The 18,098-nt window shown below is 34.3% G+C and overlaps 1 protein-coding gene across 1 annotated transcript in view; it reads right to left on the reverse strand.

Moving 5' to 3' along the window:
- LOC131573888 (phosphatidylinositol phosphatase PTPRQ-like) overlaps window positions 1–18,098 on the reverse strand; it is a 121,870-nt gene that overhangs the window by 62,209 nt on the left and 41,563 nt on the right. The window contains exons 31-39 of the mRNA XM_058828235.1: window positions 17,513–17,794; window positions 16,960–17,142; window positions 16,155–16,256; window positions 13,781–13,901; window positions 9,932–10,092; window positions 8,224–8,369; window positions 1,324–1,489; window positions 557–847; window positions 49–324 (exon numbers count right to left, since the gene is read on the reverse strand). Of these exons, the coding sequence (XP_058684218.1) occupies window positions 49–324; window positions 557–847; window positions 1,324–1,489; window positions 8,224–8,369; window positions 9,932–10,092; window positions 13,781–13,901; window positions 16,155–16,256; window positions 16,960–17,142; window positions 17,513–17,794 (1,728 nt within the window). The remainder of the gene's footprint in view (window positions 1–48; window positions 325–556; window positions 848–1,323; window positions 1,490–8,223; window positions 8,370–9,931; window positions 10,093–13,780; window positions 13,902–16,154; window positions 16,257–16,959; window positions 17,143–17,512; window positions 17,795–18,098) is intronic.

An 18,098-nucleotide genomic window follows, 5' to 3' on the forward strand; every position in this document is an offset into this window, starting at 1 on the left:
GTAACATAGGCTGATATTTTGAAGCTGGTTACAAATGAATTTTCTCACCTGACTCATCTGTGTAGAACTGAAGCACAGCAGGTGGACCAGGTCCTTTTACTGTTCTGGCAACTATATAAATGCTGTACAATGTGAATGGCAGAAGGTCTTCCAAAATAATAAACTTATCGGTGCTAGAGAATGAGCTATTCCTTTCTGGCCCAAATAGATTTAAATCATAATGTATTATAATACCATTTGGCTTAACAGGAGGGTCCCATGAAAGCATAACTGAGGTAGTTGAGAGATTTGAAAATTTTTTGATTACAGGCGCTGATTCTGGGACTATATGAAGAAAAAAGAAAGAGAAAAACAAGGGTGATCTCAGAAAAATATGAGTTACAATAAAAAATTCTATTTCATGGTCTTAGAAATGTGTAGCAGTTATTCATGTCACTGTATAACAAAAACTTTAAGTGAAGCAAGAAAAATAGACACAATTTTTCTTTCTTTTATAAAGTTCTTTGTGGTTTTTTTATACATTTCCTTAGGAATTAATAAAATATCTTAATCTTACCATCTTCATCAGTTCTTATATGAAGACTTAGAGTATGCCGTTCAGAAGATCCTTTATCAGTGGCTGGTGTGATTTTCAGAAGGTAATCAGTATATTTCTTCAGATCATCAAAAATTATGCTTGTGTTGTAAGTAAGGAAAGATAATATCTTACTGGTTCCCAGTTGCATTAAACTTAGAGAAACATGAAAGAAGACTAAGCCATTTGGCTGGGATGGTGGAAGCCAGCTTACATTTACAGAAGATGAGGAAATGTTTTGATAGACCAGATTTTCAACAAAACCTTCTGGGACTATGAGAGATAATAAGCAAAAAATTAAATGCATGGATTACAGTAATAAAACATCCAAACCCCAACCAGAAATAACTGATCAAAATATAATTAGTCTGAAAATGTCAGTTGGAATATTTTCTACAACTTTTAAAAATAATTTTTTTCTCAATATCAAAAGGAAAATAGTTGAAGGCATATATGAACAATCGTTTCTGTTAAATTTGTTTAGGAAAAGAGTTTAATGAAAGGTTATGACAATAATTTAATTGCTTGTATCCACAGAGGCTTGTGCTCTATGTTCTTAGAATTTCAGAGACTCAAATCAAAATACCTTCCTTGCAAAGATAAATATTGCAGCACTGAAAACCACACTTTATGGTATTTTTTTTAACTTTGCCATTATAACAGTAAAATATTTTTAAGTTGGAGAATATTTAATAAATATTTAATAAAATCATTGATATGCAGTGAGCACTAAAAAAGTATTCACTTACTATCCTGATCTGTATGCACATCTATTTTTTCACTGGTTTTGTTTCCATCTCCAAATGCTGTGCTTGCAGTTAACCACAAAGTATAATGGCTGTATTTTGCCAAGTCATCCAGCACTACAAATGGAGACGCACTGATGTTGCTGTCATTACCATAACTTGTGAAATTCTAAAGAGAGAGAGAAAGAAAATGTTAGCACTTAAAATGTTTTTATTCATTGATTTCACTTTCTAGTTAACCATTTAGCCATCAACAGCAGCAGAAATGATTTACCATACTCAGAAGACAAAAAACCTATGCTTTGACTCCTAATGAGTACTGATTTTTCTGAAATTCTCGATTTTATGAGGTCTGTTGTTACTCCTTGTAAGTACTACAGAGCACATAATTGGCTTCTCCTGTTGTTTGTAATTGTTGAATGCCAATTCAGAATTAAAACTGTAATATTGCGGTGTGTTTATCCATATTTCATCAAGAAAAAAGTAAGATCTGCTAACTGCTGATAGATTACATGAATCACACATGCCTTGGCTGATCCATGTTAATCAAACCAAAGGACTTCTCTCTCTTTAATCCATTTTTATGAGAGTAGATTTTTAACTTAAAGCTTTCAGTGGCAGAGATCTCACTGCACCACTTGATAAACTGTTCCTTTTGCTAGTTGTCCCTTGCAATAATACCATGACACTATCTCTAAGGAAACAGCCACAGTGAGTGGACCGTGTTAAATTGAAAGCATCAACAGAATTTATTTCCTTTCTGCAGTTACTTGCTAATGAAAGGATAGCAACAGAACCTAGTCCCACTGTCATTTGAGCTATATTAAAAAATGTCATTAATACTGTGGCTACAGCAATAAGCTAGTGCTTCAGATCAGCACCTCTAAGGAGGCTATTCCTGTTTAAAATCAACCATTTTGGAAGATAAAAATAAAATACATATAGCGTATTATTTATCTAAGTTCAGCTATACCACATAAGTGAATGTGTTGAATCATCCACTGCTTTACAGGAACCTGACTTAGATGATCCAACACAGTTTGGTTCATGGTTTGAAAATTGTTGAGAAGTTATTTAGCCCATAAGCATATTCAGCTCAAGCACTGGGTAGGAAGTCAAATCTTTGCTGCTGATTCAAGGAGCCAGTGGCATTTCTTTTCAGCAGCCACATTGCCCCACTGAGCAGATGGCATGGACAACACTTCTCAGGACCAAAGAAGTCCTAATTTTTCTACACTGCAATATTTTCAGGGTGAGCTGGATTTTGACCAACCCCCTGATGAATTCCAGCTATTTGGCCTGCCCCCTGTTTTTTGGTGTTAGATCAAATCCACACCCTCCTCTTCTTTAAAATCCAAGCTAGCTTTCAAATAAATGTTTTTTCTGAAAAAGAGAGGCTGTGAGAGTAAGCTTACTAAAGCAGGAGAAACGCAACAGAAATATTTGGGTATTAAAATTTAGAAATACTACATATAAGCACAGGCATGCTAAAAGTGTATACTGAAAAATGGATTATATTTCTCATTTCTCAAGTTCCTACTGAGAAAGCCACTGTTATATGCTCTATCACACAGCTGAAACAGTACTGTGCAAACTGATAGTTCAGTATGCAATCTTGATGTCTGTCACCAATGCATATCAATTTATATATCTAATACAGCACTTCACCAGTTTTTCTGTAAAATATTTTTATTTTTGCAGAAAACGATAGGTGACACTCTCATTCATTTCCATGAGATTTTTATACCTATATTTGAAGACCTAGTTTTGCCTGCAGTCATTAGTACTGACATAAATAAGTAAACAGTTTGTTTTGCAATGAAAAGCCTTTGTTTTGAATGCAGAACAGAAGCTGCACATATTGTGAACATAATTTTTTATATCCACTTTCATTAACTGACTATAAACACACTGTTAGTTTTTCCCAATAGATTAGATTAAGTCAACACAGGACAAAATACAAAAAGAATCCACCTTAATATATGACTTTCTTCTAGAAGTAGTTTGGATTTCATGCTAGCTTCATACTTAACTGAAAGAGGCTGGAAAGAGTTTTGTGTTACATTTTGTAAGTTAAAATACAGGAATCTGTTGATCAGATTCTAAGGTATTCATTTAAACTTTCCAATACTCAAGCAGAGTATGACAGAAAGTGTCTGGCCCAGAAGAAGCATTCTAATACCCTCCTTTTGTTACTATCATTATTATTATTATTATTAAGAATAATTAGTAATTTATAACAACATCTAATAATCAGATATTTTAAAATTAGACCTTAAATAATTACCTTACTTAAATAATTACCTTTTCAAGGTAAAAATATCAAGGCTACCACATCAAGTTTTGATACTAGATTTAATGGGAGCTTATTGGTATGAACAGCTGAAAATTCAACTCTTAGTTTAAAAAGACCTTTACAATTTAGCCAGCTGTCTGGCAGTTAAGGACTCAGTGAACCAACGTGAATATTATTAACAGGGTTTTGGTGGCTCAACAAAAACTATTTTAAGATGTAATTCTTTTACTGTGAGGAGTCCAAGGAGTGGAGATATCTCAAACTACTGATATGACAAAATATTGGGGAAAAAAAAGGAATGCATAATTAAAAGTAACAGTGTGCAGGAGGAACTGTGTGGGTACAAACTAAGAAAAGATGAAACTTGTACTAATTGTACCCTGGGGATAGAAGACTATAGGAAGTTTAACAATTAACTGTGGCCACAGATGAAAGCAAACAGCTTAGGATCTTTGGCTACAGCTGAAGAAACTCTTCCTTCTGTCCCTTTCTTCATCTATACATGAAAGAAGTTTTGACATAGCAAAGTATCAGATTATTAAAAGTAGCTAAGTGTAAGCAATACACTCAAGCCATGAAAGTGTCAGTAGAAACTAGTATCTTCTTCACATCAGGAAGTGGCAGATATTTCCAGTGGCATAAAGCTGTAATTAGCTGTATATGGAAAACATGGTGGTGCTCTCTTCACTGTAAACCCCTTTCTTCTTTAGGTTCATTGTAATGCATACTTCTTTTGAGTCTGAGGATCACATGCTTGACTCTGGGAATCAGGTGAGAATGGTGACAGTGTGAGGGCTAATTCAGGACATCCTTCAAGGAGCATAATATTCACTGTTGCAGTAAAAACCTAAGTGAAGTTATTTCCTTTTTGTCTGCTGTACCATTCTGAGACCAGCTTTTTTAAAATTTACAGTAGGGAAGTTCCCCTTTTTATCCCTACTTTGGTCATACTGGTGAAAGAAAATGTTTGATTGTTAAGTAATACAACACATTGTTTGCTTCTCTTGTCTTGATCCCAAAGGTAGACCAAGCTGAATTTCACTCTGAACTGCATCCAGTCGGGATCACTTTGCTTGGTTTGAGGTAGAGGTTGGATGATTCAGGGTTGAAAATTCGGTTGCTGTAAGGATCATAGACTTTTTTTAAGTCCTTGTCCCTGGTTCCATTGTCTGGTTTGTTAGAGCAGGACAGTTTTCATCTGTACTGCAGTTCCTACACTGGGGAAATTTACTGAAGCGTATATTTATGTTTTTAATATCTTTCCTACTTTCATGCTAATCAAAACATAAGTATATAGAGATTGAGTAACAGTGTTCATTCAAGTCAACGATATCTTTCATAGATTGATATATTTAGCCAAGAGACGTTACTTCCATAATGTCTTTGATTTGTTTCCTTGATAGGACTGAGAATTTGGGCAATTTTATTGCTTCAAGCACCAGGCAAGGCATTGTGGAGCAAAGCTTGCAAAGCTGCTATTGCAAACAGTGAAAGCTTGAACTGTAGGAACCCAGCAGTGTCACAGGGAAGTGATGTGAAGAAGTGGTGCAGTGTCACGTCATCAGTGAAGGAAGTACTCTGTCGGCATATATGTCATATCATTACTGCACTGGGACAGGGTAAATACACCAAGAAGTAGCATTTTCCCTAGACCTGTGACAGCAGAAAATGAAAGATAAAGCTGAACTGGAACCTACAATAATGCAGGTGATGGTTTCTTCTAGTTGGCTACCAGTCATTTCTCCCTCTCTGACATATTTTCTTTTACTACTGTCAGCATCCCCATAGAAACAGCCCACTGTTCTACCAAAATCCTTAAATCTAATCTCCATCACTAAATATTTCCTTCTGCTATTCTGGTCTTGAAACTTAGGTCTGAGCACCCCAGGCCTTCTGACTGGACAGCTGCAGTGTTATTTTTCATGTACACCAGTAAAGTAAAAAACTACACATTATTTTTCTGGCTGATGAGGGTACATAAATTTTCCCTTTTTCACAGAAAACTCAAGTTTCTGCATCATGTCAAGGAGTAAACTGTATCTTTTATCTCAGATCTTTTTTATATTTGGGTATTTTTTTCCCTAAATAAAATTAGTCACTCTGCAGCTACTAACTTCCTAGTTTTAATGTATTAATAGTCAGAGGTTTATATTAATTAGATTTTAATATGCCTGAGCATTCTGAGAATGTGTGAAAAGTGAGAAATTGAGACAACAGAACAGCACCAATTTTCTATGACTTTTGTATCTATTTCAGTTTATGAGAGCATTAGGACACGTTAATTTGCTTGATATTCTTCAGCAAGGGTGTTCGTTCATGCATCTAAAAGATATGCTATAAGACTTGGACCTCTGGCATTTTGTTCTGACAAAGAAACAGGGGAAAGACTGATAGATAATGGCTGCCCACAATGTGAAATATGAAAAGATCACCTACTTTTTCAATTCTCCTGTATAATTTCTCAAACTGAAAATACAGTTTGGTTAAACATAAGCAGGTGGTGACCTTGACGCAGAGTATTTCAGCCAAAGATTCTTTCTTTCCAAATGTGTGCAATACAAAACTTAGTAACAGACCCTGCTGTTACATGGTTTTACTTCTAAGTTACAGATAGTTGTAACCTATATGTATGCATACTTATGCAGCTTACAACTGTCTGTATATATCATATATGTATTTATATATATATATATAGTCACATATCAAACTGACTTTCACACATGCATTTCTCGGTTGTAAAAAGAGTAATATAAAATATCTGATAGAAATGGGTTGGCTTTTTTTGCACCTGTTTGAAATCTGTCTTGAATCCACAGGAATGCCAAGGTACAGAATAGGACTGCAGTGTAGATATGGTAGTTGCAGTGCTAAACAGTGAACAGACAGGAAGTGAAGGACAGAAGGAGTTAAAGGGAGCAGACAGATTAAGATTTGATCATGATTCAAGAGATTAATGTTCATATCCCATGGGCAGTAAGAGACAGATGCAACAGCAGCTGAAACCTATCTTCTGATGGCAGAGGGATGGGATAAAAATCAAAGTCAGAAGGATGAAAATGGTAGTTTCCACACACAGAGGTAGAACTACTGTCAGCACTTTTCTCCTGACAACACATAACATGCCAAAGCAGCATTAACTTCCACTTGTGCCACCATCCTTTCCTGGCCTAACTACATCACACAGTAATAAAACTGGACCCTCACCTTGCTGGGCCAATGTTACTGAGCTTCATCTTCCCTATCTTCCTCCTTTATTTCCAGAATCCTGGACACATTCCAGGCAGTTTTATCTCTCTGTGTGTCAGCTTCACCTTACTCATTCATCTCAGAATTGCACCTTCCTAAAAACAGGAATAATCCAAGTCCGTTGTACTCCTCTAAAATTGCTTGAGATGCCCTTCATAGGACAGGCCAGCTCAGGTGATGCACTCATGTAAGGATTGGTCCAGAGGTTTAAGGAAACAGCTGTTGCAGTGTATGTAAACTGTAGCTGTATCATTGATTTTAATCTATGCTCTGAACTGTAGCCCTGATTTTAATCTCAGTCATGAATTCATGCTACAGTCCTGCTTGCACCTGAAACTACGCAGAGCCTGGTAACTATATACCTTCACAGAAGTCAGAGAAGTGTATACTCTGAAGTGTGTCAGCAATTATTAACACACAGGTATGTGTAACATTTGTGAATGCATACCTCACCCTAAACATTTCTTGATCATAAATTTAGGCATTCAATGTTATTTGCCATACATAATTTTCTAAATTAATTTATATTTATTGTTTTTCTTCCATTAATTTATATTTCTTGTTTTTCTTCCGTACTGTATACAACTTGTGACCAAAAACCTGTAAAGGAAGCTTACTTCTCTTATTATATTTCTGTACCATAAAATATTCACAGAAAGTAGAACAGAAAGACTATATGCAATTAATAAATGTAGTGCATAATTAAGAATGAAAGCAGCAACAGCAAAAAAACCTATATGAAAATGCATCACCGAAATATTATTTATAAGATTTTATTTGTCTTTTAAGCTTTAACTTCAGAATATCAATATCTTTGCTTCAATATACTAAACAGTAATTTCCTTTTGAGAGTAAGAAAAAGATGAAAAAAATATGCATTCCCTGCTTTCACAATACCTTCATATTTTCAATACTGTACAAACATGTACTAAAAATTAAAACCAGAACCAGAAATTTATTCACATTGCTGGCTTGGACTAAAAGAAACAATCTGGAGGGTGTGCCATGCATGTAGTGGGCTATGAGTCTATCCACTACATATGTTAAGTTTATAAATATATTAGGTGTATGCATGCATATATATATATATATATATACACATGTACATAAAACTTTGCATAATGGAATATTACACAAAATCTATTGACTTTAATGCTTAATGATATGAATGCTCAGTGAGATGCACAATGTAACATCTATGATTACAAGATGTGCTTCTGTCTTTGTAAGTTTAAAAACTACATCATGATAAAGGAACTATGAAAAACCAATTTATTGATGACTATAAAACTGATTTAATTTCTAAGTAATTATTAGAACATTTTATTGACTTCTACAAAAGAATATAAAAATAAGCTTACCTGTATGAATATTCCTGAATTGTTTTTGAAATAAACTGAGTAGTACAGTATATTTCCATTAGGCTTTTGAGGAGGAGACCAGGATAGCATTATTGATGTGGAAGTAAGGTTTCTGTATGTAACATCTTTCGGTGGATCACTTGGTGCTGGAAAAATGTTTAGTTTTAGCATACTAGAAGTGTTGTACCTCAAGGTTTTATACACTTTAGTACCCAAGGAATATCCACTGTAATAGATTTTACAACATCCTATGGCAAATTAAATGTATTTCTGATTATGGTATAGAAACTGCTCCACAAAATAATGAAATAAAACTATATCTGTAAAAATGAATTTTTAAAATACTTTTTCAACCATATTTTTATTTGGTTGCATTTTTAAACAGATGGAGTTTTCTTATAGAATTTGTCCTGTACTTACTGCTTTGCACATAGAAAATCTAATTTGCAGATATGGAAGTTGACTGAGTTAGGTGTCTATACTCCAAATACAGTTAGTAAGGGAAAAAAAGGATTTGTTTCACAAAACCTAAGTTTAAAGCCTTTTTCTCTCTGATTATAAACAGAATTTAGGCTCCCAACTCATGTAGGTGAACCAGATATTTAAGCTTGGATGGTATGGTCATTTCTCTTTCTTTCTCTTTACTCAGACTATTAAATGTGCAGGAAGACCTCTGTAAGCCTTCCTCCATTAGTCTCTCCTCCTATTTTACAAAGAATAGCAGCATATGGTTCTTCTCAGTAATACAGTGATGTAGGAGAGCTAAATTCTATTCCTTAAGTCAGCTTAGGAGAATTTAAATCCATGTTTCTCATCCAAGAAAGTGCTCTAGAGAATGTGCAATAGAGTACTGAACACTGTGAGTTATGTACCTCTCTTGCTTTGTACTGCTCTAGTTTGTGCAAAATATTAAAATATTAATGGGAGGGGGAACCCCAGGACCAGGTCCTTAAAGTCTGTCCCTATAAAGTCAATTCATATTTCCATACCAGCTTCAATAGCAACTGTGAAGATCTGCAACCTGACAATGTAGACAGATTTTGGAGGGATGGCTCACATAGATAATAATCCTCCCAGTGGCTGGGTGTTGGGGGAATTTTTTTATATCTGTGCAGGGCGATTCTGAAGTATGCCTGCCTATCTATTTTGGAACAAATTATAGCAATATGATTGATGGAAAACCAGGAAAAAAATTAAACTGAATGACTTTCAAAGCACAGTATAAGGTATGATCCTATAAAAGTCACTTTCCATGTTGGAAATATAAAATAATTAAAACAGAATAAACAAATCAATGTATACTTACAGAGTAAATTTTCAAATTAAAAACATTTCAGACTTGAGAGGAATACTCTAAGAAGAATTTGCCCTATCAGAAGTTGTGTTACAGCTGCTTAAAGTAAGGAATTATTAAAATATATTTCAAAACTAATTTGATTTATTTCAAAGTTTAGAATGAAATTATTTGGATCTTATCTGCCCTGAAGAGAAATGCTAATTAGTTTCCCAGTAAATGAATAGAAATACCTATCATAATTATATAGAACCATAGATACATGTATACACAAAGAGCCACACAGAGAGGTAGAATATCTCTTCTTTATAAGTCAAATGTCACTTCTACTTCAGTGGCTTTATTAACTTAAATAAGGCTGACAGAATTTTAAGGCTGAATGAAAATAAAAGCTCATACTTCATATAAGCTTACCTCCTTCAGAAGTTCTGAATATTATAGTATCACTTTTTATGTTGCCATCTCCAAATCTTGTACTTGCTGTTAGGTAAGCACTATACTCACAGTTGTATTCTAGGTCTGTGAATTCCAGTGATGTTTCTGCTACATTTACACTCCTGTTTGACATTTTATTCCTAAAGATAAAGGACTTTATTCATTATATACACACACCATTTCTCTTTCCATATATAGTCATGGCATTTGTTGCAAAAGTGAAAAATGCAATGTCGTGTTAAAAACCAGTAGTTTTTAACTACTTCGTTAAAAGTAGTTACAAGTAGTGGTTTTTAAAATAAGCTAGAATAACTTTTTGTCTTTTATGGTGAAAAGCTAACTTTTATACTGTGGCATCACAGTAGGGCTCTTCATTTTATTTCTTAAAAAAAAGCACCCCAAAACCCCACAGAAATATGTTTGCATATTACATCAACAAAGACAATGGCTATATGAAATATTAAGGAGTATTTCTATATATTAACAGCTTTCAAATGGTTATGTGGTACCCTTGGGAAGGACACAGTAGGGCATAACTAAACTGTCTCCCTGGACAGGAATAGCGAAATATAAAAAGATTATAGCAGGGTGCATGCCCTACTGTGACTCTGTGAAATTGGTCAGAAGGCTGAAGTTATAAATGGAATAATAGAAGATGATATGGAACAGGAATTAGCTGGTGCTGAGTTAATTCTGGTGGAATGTAGCAGAGGATCAGAATGGAACTCCAGTCAGGTCAAAACCCGCCTAGAAAGACTGTAAGATGTAACATTAATAAAACACTGGTATTAGCGTAGGTATGAAATGATTATCAGAAAGTAAAATAAGGTACAGAAATAACTAACCTGAATTCAACAAGTCTTATACTCCTCATAAAGTTAACATACTCTTTTAAGAAAAAATACCGTAGGGAAATAAAAACCTAACATTCCATTCCTTCAAAGATTTCTGTATGAGTAAGAGTCCTGTGTCTCTAATAGGATTTCATACAGAGATGATAATTTGATAAGTAAAACCAAATATCTTGCTCCAGGAGTCATTGTGAAGCTCTTCACAAATGACAATGTGTTCTAATACTAAAAAAAAAAAAAAAAGTGATTCAAAATTACTAGATTTTCATCCTTTGATAACTGAATGACTGTCCCATTAGCAAAGATCACCATCTAATACATCTGAATAATTATATTAACAAACAACTGGAATGAGAAAATATATGACAATGAAAAAAAATCCTCCCTAACCCTCAGATTTTGAGTGGAATGTAACTTGACATGGGAAATACTCTTGGTAACAGAGAAAGTTAACATTTACATTTTTCCCAAACTTCTGACATTTTTAAGAGTCAGTAAAATTTACAAGAGATTGCAGCTGCAGTTATCAAACACTATACAAAGAAAGACATTTTTTCCTGGATCTTTGCCCAAGGTATTCTTAGTATGGAAATACGTATCTGGTTATAATTTAAGTAAGAAGAAAATCCACAGCTTAGTGCTGCAAACAGTTCTACTCTGAGTAACTGCATTCTTATATCTGAGTTGCCAAAAAACACGGGCACAGAAAGAGGAAGAAAGCTTGACATATTTCAAGGGAAGTTGATTTTCTGTTTAGAAACAACTGAGATTGCATAAAAATAAGAAAACACCAATCAAAGTGAGTGCAGCCTTCATAGACAGGGAGAAAGTAGCTAGCAGAATAAGTTAAGCCAAGAGATTTTACTGAAGAAAAATAATATAATGTTTTAAATAATATTTTTCAAAAATGCAGACAACACAGATTCTAAGAAATTGTGTAATTCCACTTGACAAAATGTGTATAATATTTTCTTAAAAATCTGTACCTCAAAATAGACCTAGCCAATAAATATCTCACAAAAAATTGCAGAAAAGGATAATGCCAAAAAACTATAGCTACATCCAAGTTCAGCAATTTTATTAATTTCACCTTTAATACTCTAAAATTACATTTAGGGAGTATGAGTTTATAGGCTCAAGGAAAGAAGAAAATCACTTTACTACCTGCTAGCACCCAAATCCACCTTGTCCTCTGACAAATTCCATGAAATATAACTGAAAACATTGCAAATATCACCATTTCTGTTCTACTGACTGTGGATTCTTGTTCCAAATCAGCAAAAGAAGGGTTATCAAATTTTCAATAACTGTTGCAAAATATTTAAGTGAAGGAACATTTATTTAACAACTGTAGTAACCTTCTTTCTGCTTTATTGAGAAACACTGGGATGAACAGTCTCCTCCAAAATATATTGAATACCTCCCAAGATCAGCAATTATATGGCACAACAATTTGCCTTGTCAAATCTCCCTCTGCAATGCATTTGATGAAACTGTATAGACAACTCTTTTAAATACTTAAAATTGCTCTCCTTCCTCCACACCCCTGCCTTCATGCCAAGGAAGGAGTGAAGTTATGACCCCTTTGAAGGCAAAGGGAGTTTTTCTCCAGCGTCCTTGCCTTAACATGATACCTAAAACCTCTCTAAATTTAGGTATTGCACAGTAAGGACAGACAAGACAGAGCAGAAAGAACGTGGGGCAAGGCTTACAGCAAGAAGTTGTGTGGTTGCTTAACTGCAATATTTAGAAAGATAGATAATTTAAGAAATTCTTTATAAATAATTCTGGCTAAATCTTTTTTACAGAAGCAAAAGCAGTAAGTTATAAGGGAATATAAGGATGAAAAGTTGCATGACCTCAAGTCTCTGAACACAGCATGCATCAAAACCATAGTCCTTATCATGAAGAAACTCTTCCCTAGCTTGGGACCATCATTATTTTAAAGAGAACAGACATTCCCAGTAGACTAGAACTAACAAGAGAAGACAAATTTGACTTTTCTGGAAAGAAGAGCTTGCTCCACTTTATCATCAACTTAACTAGAAATTATAATTTACAAAAAAAATAAAAATCAGTAGTAACTGAGGCCAAACCCTACGCCAAAACTGTCAAATAACAATAAAATAATATAAGCTCAAGAGTAGTATGCCCATAACAACTAAGGATTTTCACATCTGGTTCACATCTTATAACATGCACTTTAGTACTTGCTTTCTGCACCTTAGTAGTGGCAATAAAATGGTAAAGCATAAATGCAATATATGAAAAGTGATGAATAAAAAATGTTTTCACTCCCAGTAGAAGTTACAGATCTTTAAAGAGATGCCACATCGTTGGACCAGCAAGGAGTAGGACAGAAGCTGCAAGTTTTAAAGTGACAAAAATCTTTTGTATAGGTGAGAAAATATCACAGGAGATTATAAGGGGGAAAAAAAAATAAAAAAAAAGTCTAGATAGAAAAAACTAGAACATAATAAATGAAAAGTGTTTATTGAAAATCCTTGTTTGCTATGAACGTAATAAACACAAAATACAACAGTAGACATAATTGCTAGCACATATGAAAACTGTGAATATGTCTCCTAGAGTCTGTCTATGAAGGGAGACAATTCTTCTCTATTTTAAGCCTATTTCAAATCTCCTTGACAATTCAGCATGGGTTTGTGCCCTGCCTTGCAGCAGACCTAATCAGAATATAATGAAAGTAGGCACCATGCTCTAGTATAAATCTGAATTCACTTACTATAGCATAACCTTTGAAAAAAATGTTGAAAAGGCTTACAAATGTTGAAATTGTTCCCCTGGTTTTTGGCTACTTGGCATTTGCATATAAAAAAGTCCAGTATTTTAAGTGCTGGATGAGTATTTGTTCTCCCAAAACATGTAATCAACATATTGTGTAACAAAAACCTAACATTCCTGATAGGTTACAGATTAACATTTATCCTCAGAACTACTTCCAGAAAAATCTTACCAGACATAAACTGTGTAATAGAGGATAATTCCATTTGGCTCCAGCGGAGGTTTCCATGACAATTTCACAGTGACACCCAACAACTGTTTTACAGTGAGGGCTTGTGGAGGAGAACTTGGAGCTATAAAATGAGAGAACAGGACACAACATCTTGTTAAAGAGCTCAGATCAGTCGGAGAAGCAGCATCTTTAAATTGGCTTTGAATTATTTGTGATAGGAAGTTAACCTTGTACCATACTGGTACAGTATCCATCAGCTAATGTTAAGGCACAGCTTCTTTTCCTTTTTCTGACAGATGATAAAAGAAGATTTTGCATGGTGGTGTTAGAACATCTGTTTCTGTGATTCAATGGAAAAAGTGCTTCATGAGAAAACAGGGCAATGGCTAGGTCACAGTGATTCACCTACTGCCCAAGTACATTGCTGTAATTTTTTTTCCCTTCTAATAAAAGCAAGAGTTTTATAGACATGAACACATGTAAAATACAGCATAATAGTTCCCCTGAGAAAAAAAGGTGCTGTAAAGAATTACACAAAGTGGCAAAAGGTGGAAAAGTGGATAAGCATGCCACTGAGAGATGATAGAATTGTGGGATACTACAGCAGTAAAATCTATCCACTCCATCAAATAAGGACCACATTCATACACTTAACATGTCACAAGGGCAAATGAAAAGATAGCCATTCACCGAGATCCTTAAAATTTGTTTTAAGATGGTCCCTAAATGAGACCATATCCCGACTCTGTAGGGAAACATTGTAAATAAATGAAAATGCTAGACCACGTTTGATTTTGTTCTAAGGTCCTGATTAATTTTACTGAAGAAAAATAACTAATGTGTGCATAAATGATACTGCTTTATTATCAGCATGTTATTGAGAAATGTATCTTTGTCTGCACGTTGATTCATGGACCTATGTATCACTATGAAGTAATATTAGAATTACATTTGTTTTTCTCAAATTAAACCAAAGAGCATCATGCACTAAAAATTCAGGTCATAGCTGTAGTCATGCATGAAAATTGAGAATATGAGCATAACTATTAGCAAATCTATGAAACATTTGGTCTGAACCTTGGAACACTGTGTTCCTGTGAATACGGAACATGTGGTGTATTATAAATATTGTTGTTTTTCACTTCTTGTTCCTTTCACTATCTTGAAAGTTGGCATAAAGGTTTTATCAGTCTTTATATTATAGAAAAAACAATTTTATATTTTTCATGAATACACAATGGATTCAGTGAGTGTATTTACTGTTAAAAAATGTTGACAGCTGTATTTTGTGTTTTACTTGTTACCTTATCCTCAGTGGCCATACAATAAAATGGTGAATGCCATCTTTTTGACATGTCTAGTTCATTCTATAATCCTTATTCTGAGAATTTTCTGGTTTTTGCTAAAGAATAGAAATTATATTGCTCTAAGTAAAAATACTCTGTTAAAAAAATGGATTTATCCAATCTAGCTCTTTTCAGTCTGCTCCAGCAACTTAACCCTTGACCAAAGTTTTTTTTACTGACAGTATGGCTGGTGGGTTACTTCTGTCAATGCTGCTTTAGACAGGTTCCCAGAGATTTCCTCCTGAAGCAAAGGAGAGGAACAGACACAGCCTTTTCCAAAATATGACTCACAGCACCTAAATTAAGATTCTTGCTATGAATTGTTTTCAGGATCCCTCTCCAGAATCTAGAGAGGTCACCAATGATAACTTTGCAAACAACATTGTGTACTGAAAGTACAAGTAAAATCTAAAATTCCTCTGCTGGTTCATGACCTATTGTGAAAAGTAGCAGGGGTTGCAACAACTGTGTTCTACCCTCAGCCTGCACATGTTCCAGCTAATTTTGGAAGTCCATGCTACTTCGGGCATTTTCATAATATTAATCGTTTCATATCTATCTACATGTACCTGTACATTCATCTGTTTAGAATAATACAAAAATCTCCCTGCAAGAAACCCCACAGAAATGTCCCTGGACCATTCAAACTTCCTTTTTGTGGTTTTCTCTTTCCCGAGCTCTCACACGACTGAAAAACCAAATACAATATTTAATTCTACAATGTCATGTATTAGATTAAAATAATATGAGTAAATTAAGATTCTTCAGAGTCGTAAGATATTGGTAAGATCAAAAGTCCATGCACAGCAATTACAAAATTTCATATAGCTTGTACTGATTAATATATTGTTAGATAAATGAATAGATAGATAAATCATTTGTGTGTACATGCATATATACAAATAGAAATGGAGAGACATAACTGCCAACAAAAGTGCATAAAAATCAAAAATATCTGACATCAAGTGTAAAAGTAAATTAAGAATGCAGGTAGAAAATGTAGCACTTAAACTTCTGTTTTGACTTACCATCTTCATCAGTTAGTATATGCAGAGGTGAACTACGGATGCCCTCCCCCACTGCGGTACTAGCAGACACTTCTACAGTATATTCTGTATATTTATTTAAATCTAAACAAAAACAACAACAACAAAAAGATCAATAAAACAACCATTCAATGGGACAAATTCATTCATTTCATTTTAATGGACTTTAAGTATTTTTGAAGTACTGAATAAGCCTGTCACACTGATCTGTGTCATTAGAGACTGAAATAAGCATTAGGAAAGCTTGGAACACAAAATACTTTGCAAAAGGGGCAAAGCCCTAATTACCACCTTATACTTCATATTCCTAGAATGCTTTGCAATTTATCCTTGGCTGCACTCTGAAAGTGTAGCAGTGGAGGTACTGAGTTCCCAGCACTAATTGCTGTGCCATGCCTCAGCAATAATGACAGAACTTAGGAAAAGATGCAAAGATGAGTGGAAAAGGAAGTTTTTTATCTAGAATAAGATCAGAAAGATACGAGTGCCTGGAGGATTTACTTTGTTACAATGATAAGTCTGTTACAATGATAAGTCTATTGTAGTTCCTTGTACTTTAAACATCTTTAAATAGTGAGATATATGTTAGGCTCTATACCACTCAATGCCCATTTCACCACGGTATGACAAGACACAAGTTATTTCTCAGGACGAGGAGCAAAAAAACTTTCTGTAAGGGCAGAAAGGATCAGGTCCAACCAATGAACTAATATATCTCTGTCTGTCTGTTGCACACTTCTCAGAAAAACTCACAGTTGCCATAAGTTCCAGATCATTATATACTGGCCTGCAATACGTAGTGTCAGAAGAGTAGTGTTTATAACTCTTTCTTCAGTCCCATTAGTCCTCGTGAGATATATTGTGTAGGTCTGTATGATTCCATTGGGAATGGATGGTGGAAAAAATGATAATTCAATTTCCATTGATGAGATGTTTCTATAGGTTATGTTTTCTGGTGCAGATTCAGGAACTAGAAGAAAAAAATACAGATTTCAGTCAGTTTCATTGATTTGGAAAAAATTCTTATAAACCGATTTCAGTGAACAATGTTGTAAACATTTGGATTTGAATCCCATTTTTTTTATGAAATACATTTTAAAAGAGGCTGAATTTGAAAATCAAAAACACTCAAACACACACAGTACCAACAAGGTCATTTAAAAAAAAAATTGATAGAAATCATCTTTACTCTTTGTACATAAAAAAGAACAGAATTCAAACTCACTGCCTTGCAAAGAAATCAAATACTTTTAAAATTATTAAAACTTATCTCTTGGCCATCAAAAGCTATCATAAAGCAACTTCTTGTCAAAAATTTTCATTTTTTGAAAAATACGCACCAGTTTCAGAAGTTCTGACCAGAAGTGGAAAAGATGACTGATTCCCATAGCCAAGTCTGGTGAATGCCCTTACTGAGATGTTGTAGAGAGTATATGGCTTCATTTCACTTAGTGATATACTTGTAGATGAGGCATTTTTCATTAAAAAATCACTGGAATCACTGTACAGAACTTCATAGTGAGTTATGAGACCATTAGGCTGCTCAGGTGGTAACCATCTCAGATTTATTTCTGTTGCAGTTACATTTATTAATTCTAAGTTTTGAGGTGGGGAGTCTGGTTCTGCAACACAGAAATCAGAAAAAAAAACCTTTTCAAATAATTGAATACATAACTGAGATCATAAGCCTATTGGATACTGGCGTTGGATCCTCATTGTACCAAAAGGGCTACACTCATTTTCTCATTCTCTTTCTCAAAGCCTTACCACTTTCTACCTCAGTTAATTTTGGTATGTGTTTCATATGTTCACTTGGATTGGTGAACCTAAACCACTACAGTATGTCTCTTTTCCTCTCATAAAACTATGCTTTTTTTTTTGCCTTATGACCCTTAAGCTTTTCTGGAATTTCTTCTAAATCTATCT

The sequence above is a fragment of the Poecile atricapillus genome, chromosome Z (genome assembly GCF_030490865.1).
Source record: "Poecile atricapillus isolate bPoeAtr1 chromosome Z, bPoeAtr1.hap1, whole genome shotgun sequence".
In the NCBI taxonomy this organism is placed as follows: Eukaryota; Metazoa; Chordata; class Aves; order Passeriformes; family Paridae; genus Poecile; species Poecile atricapillus.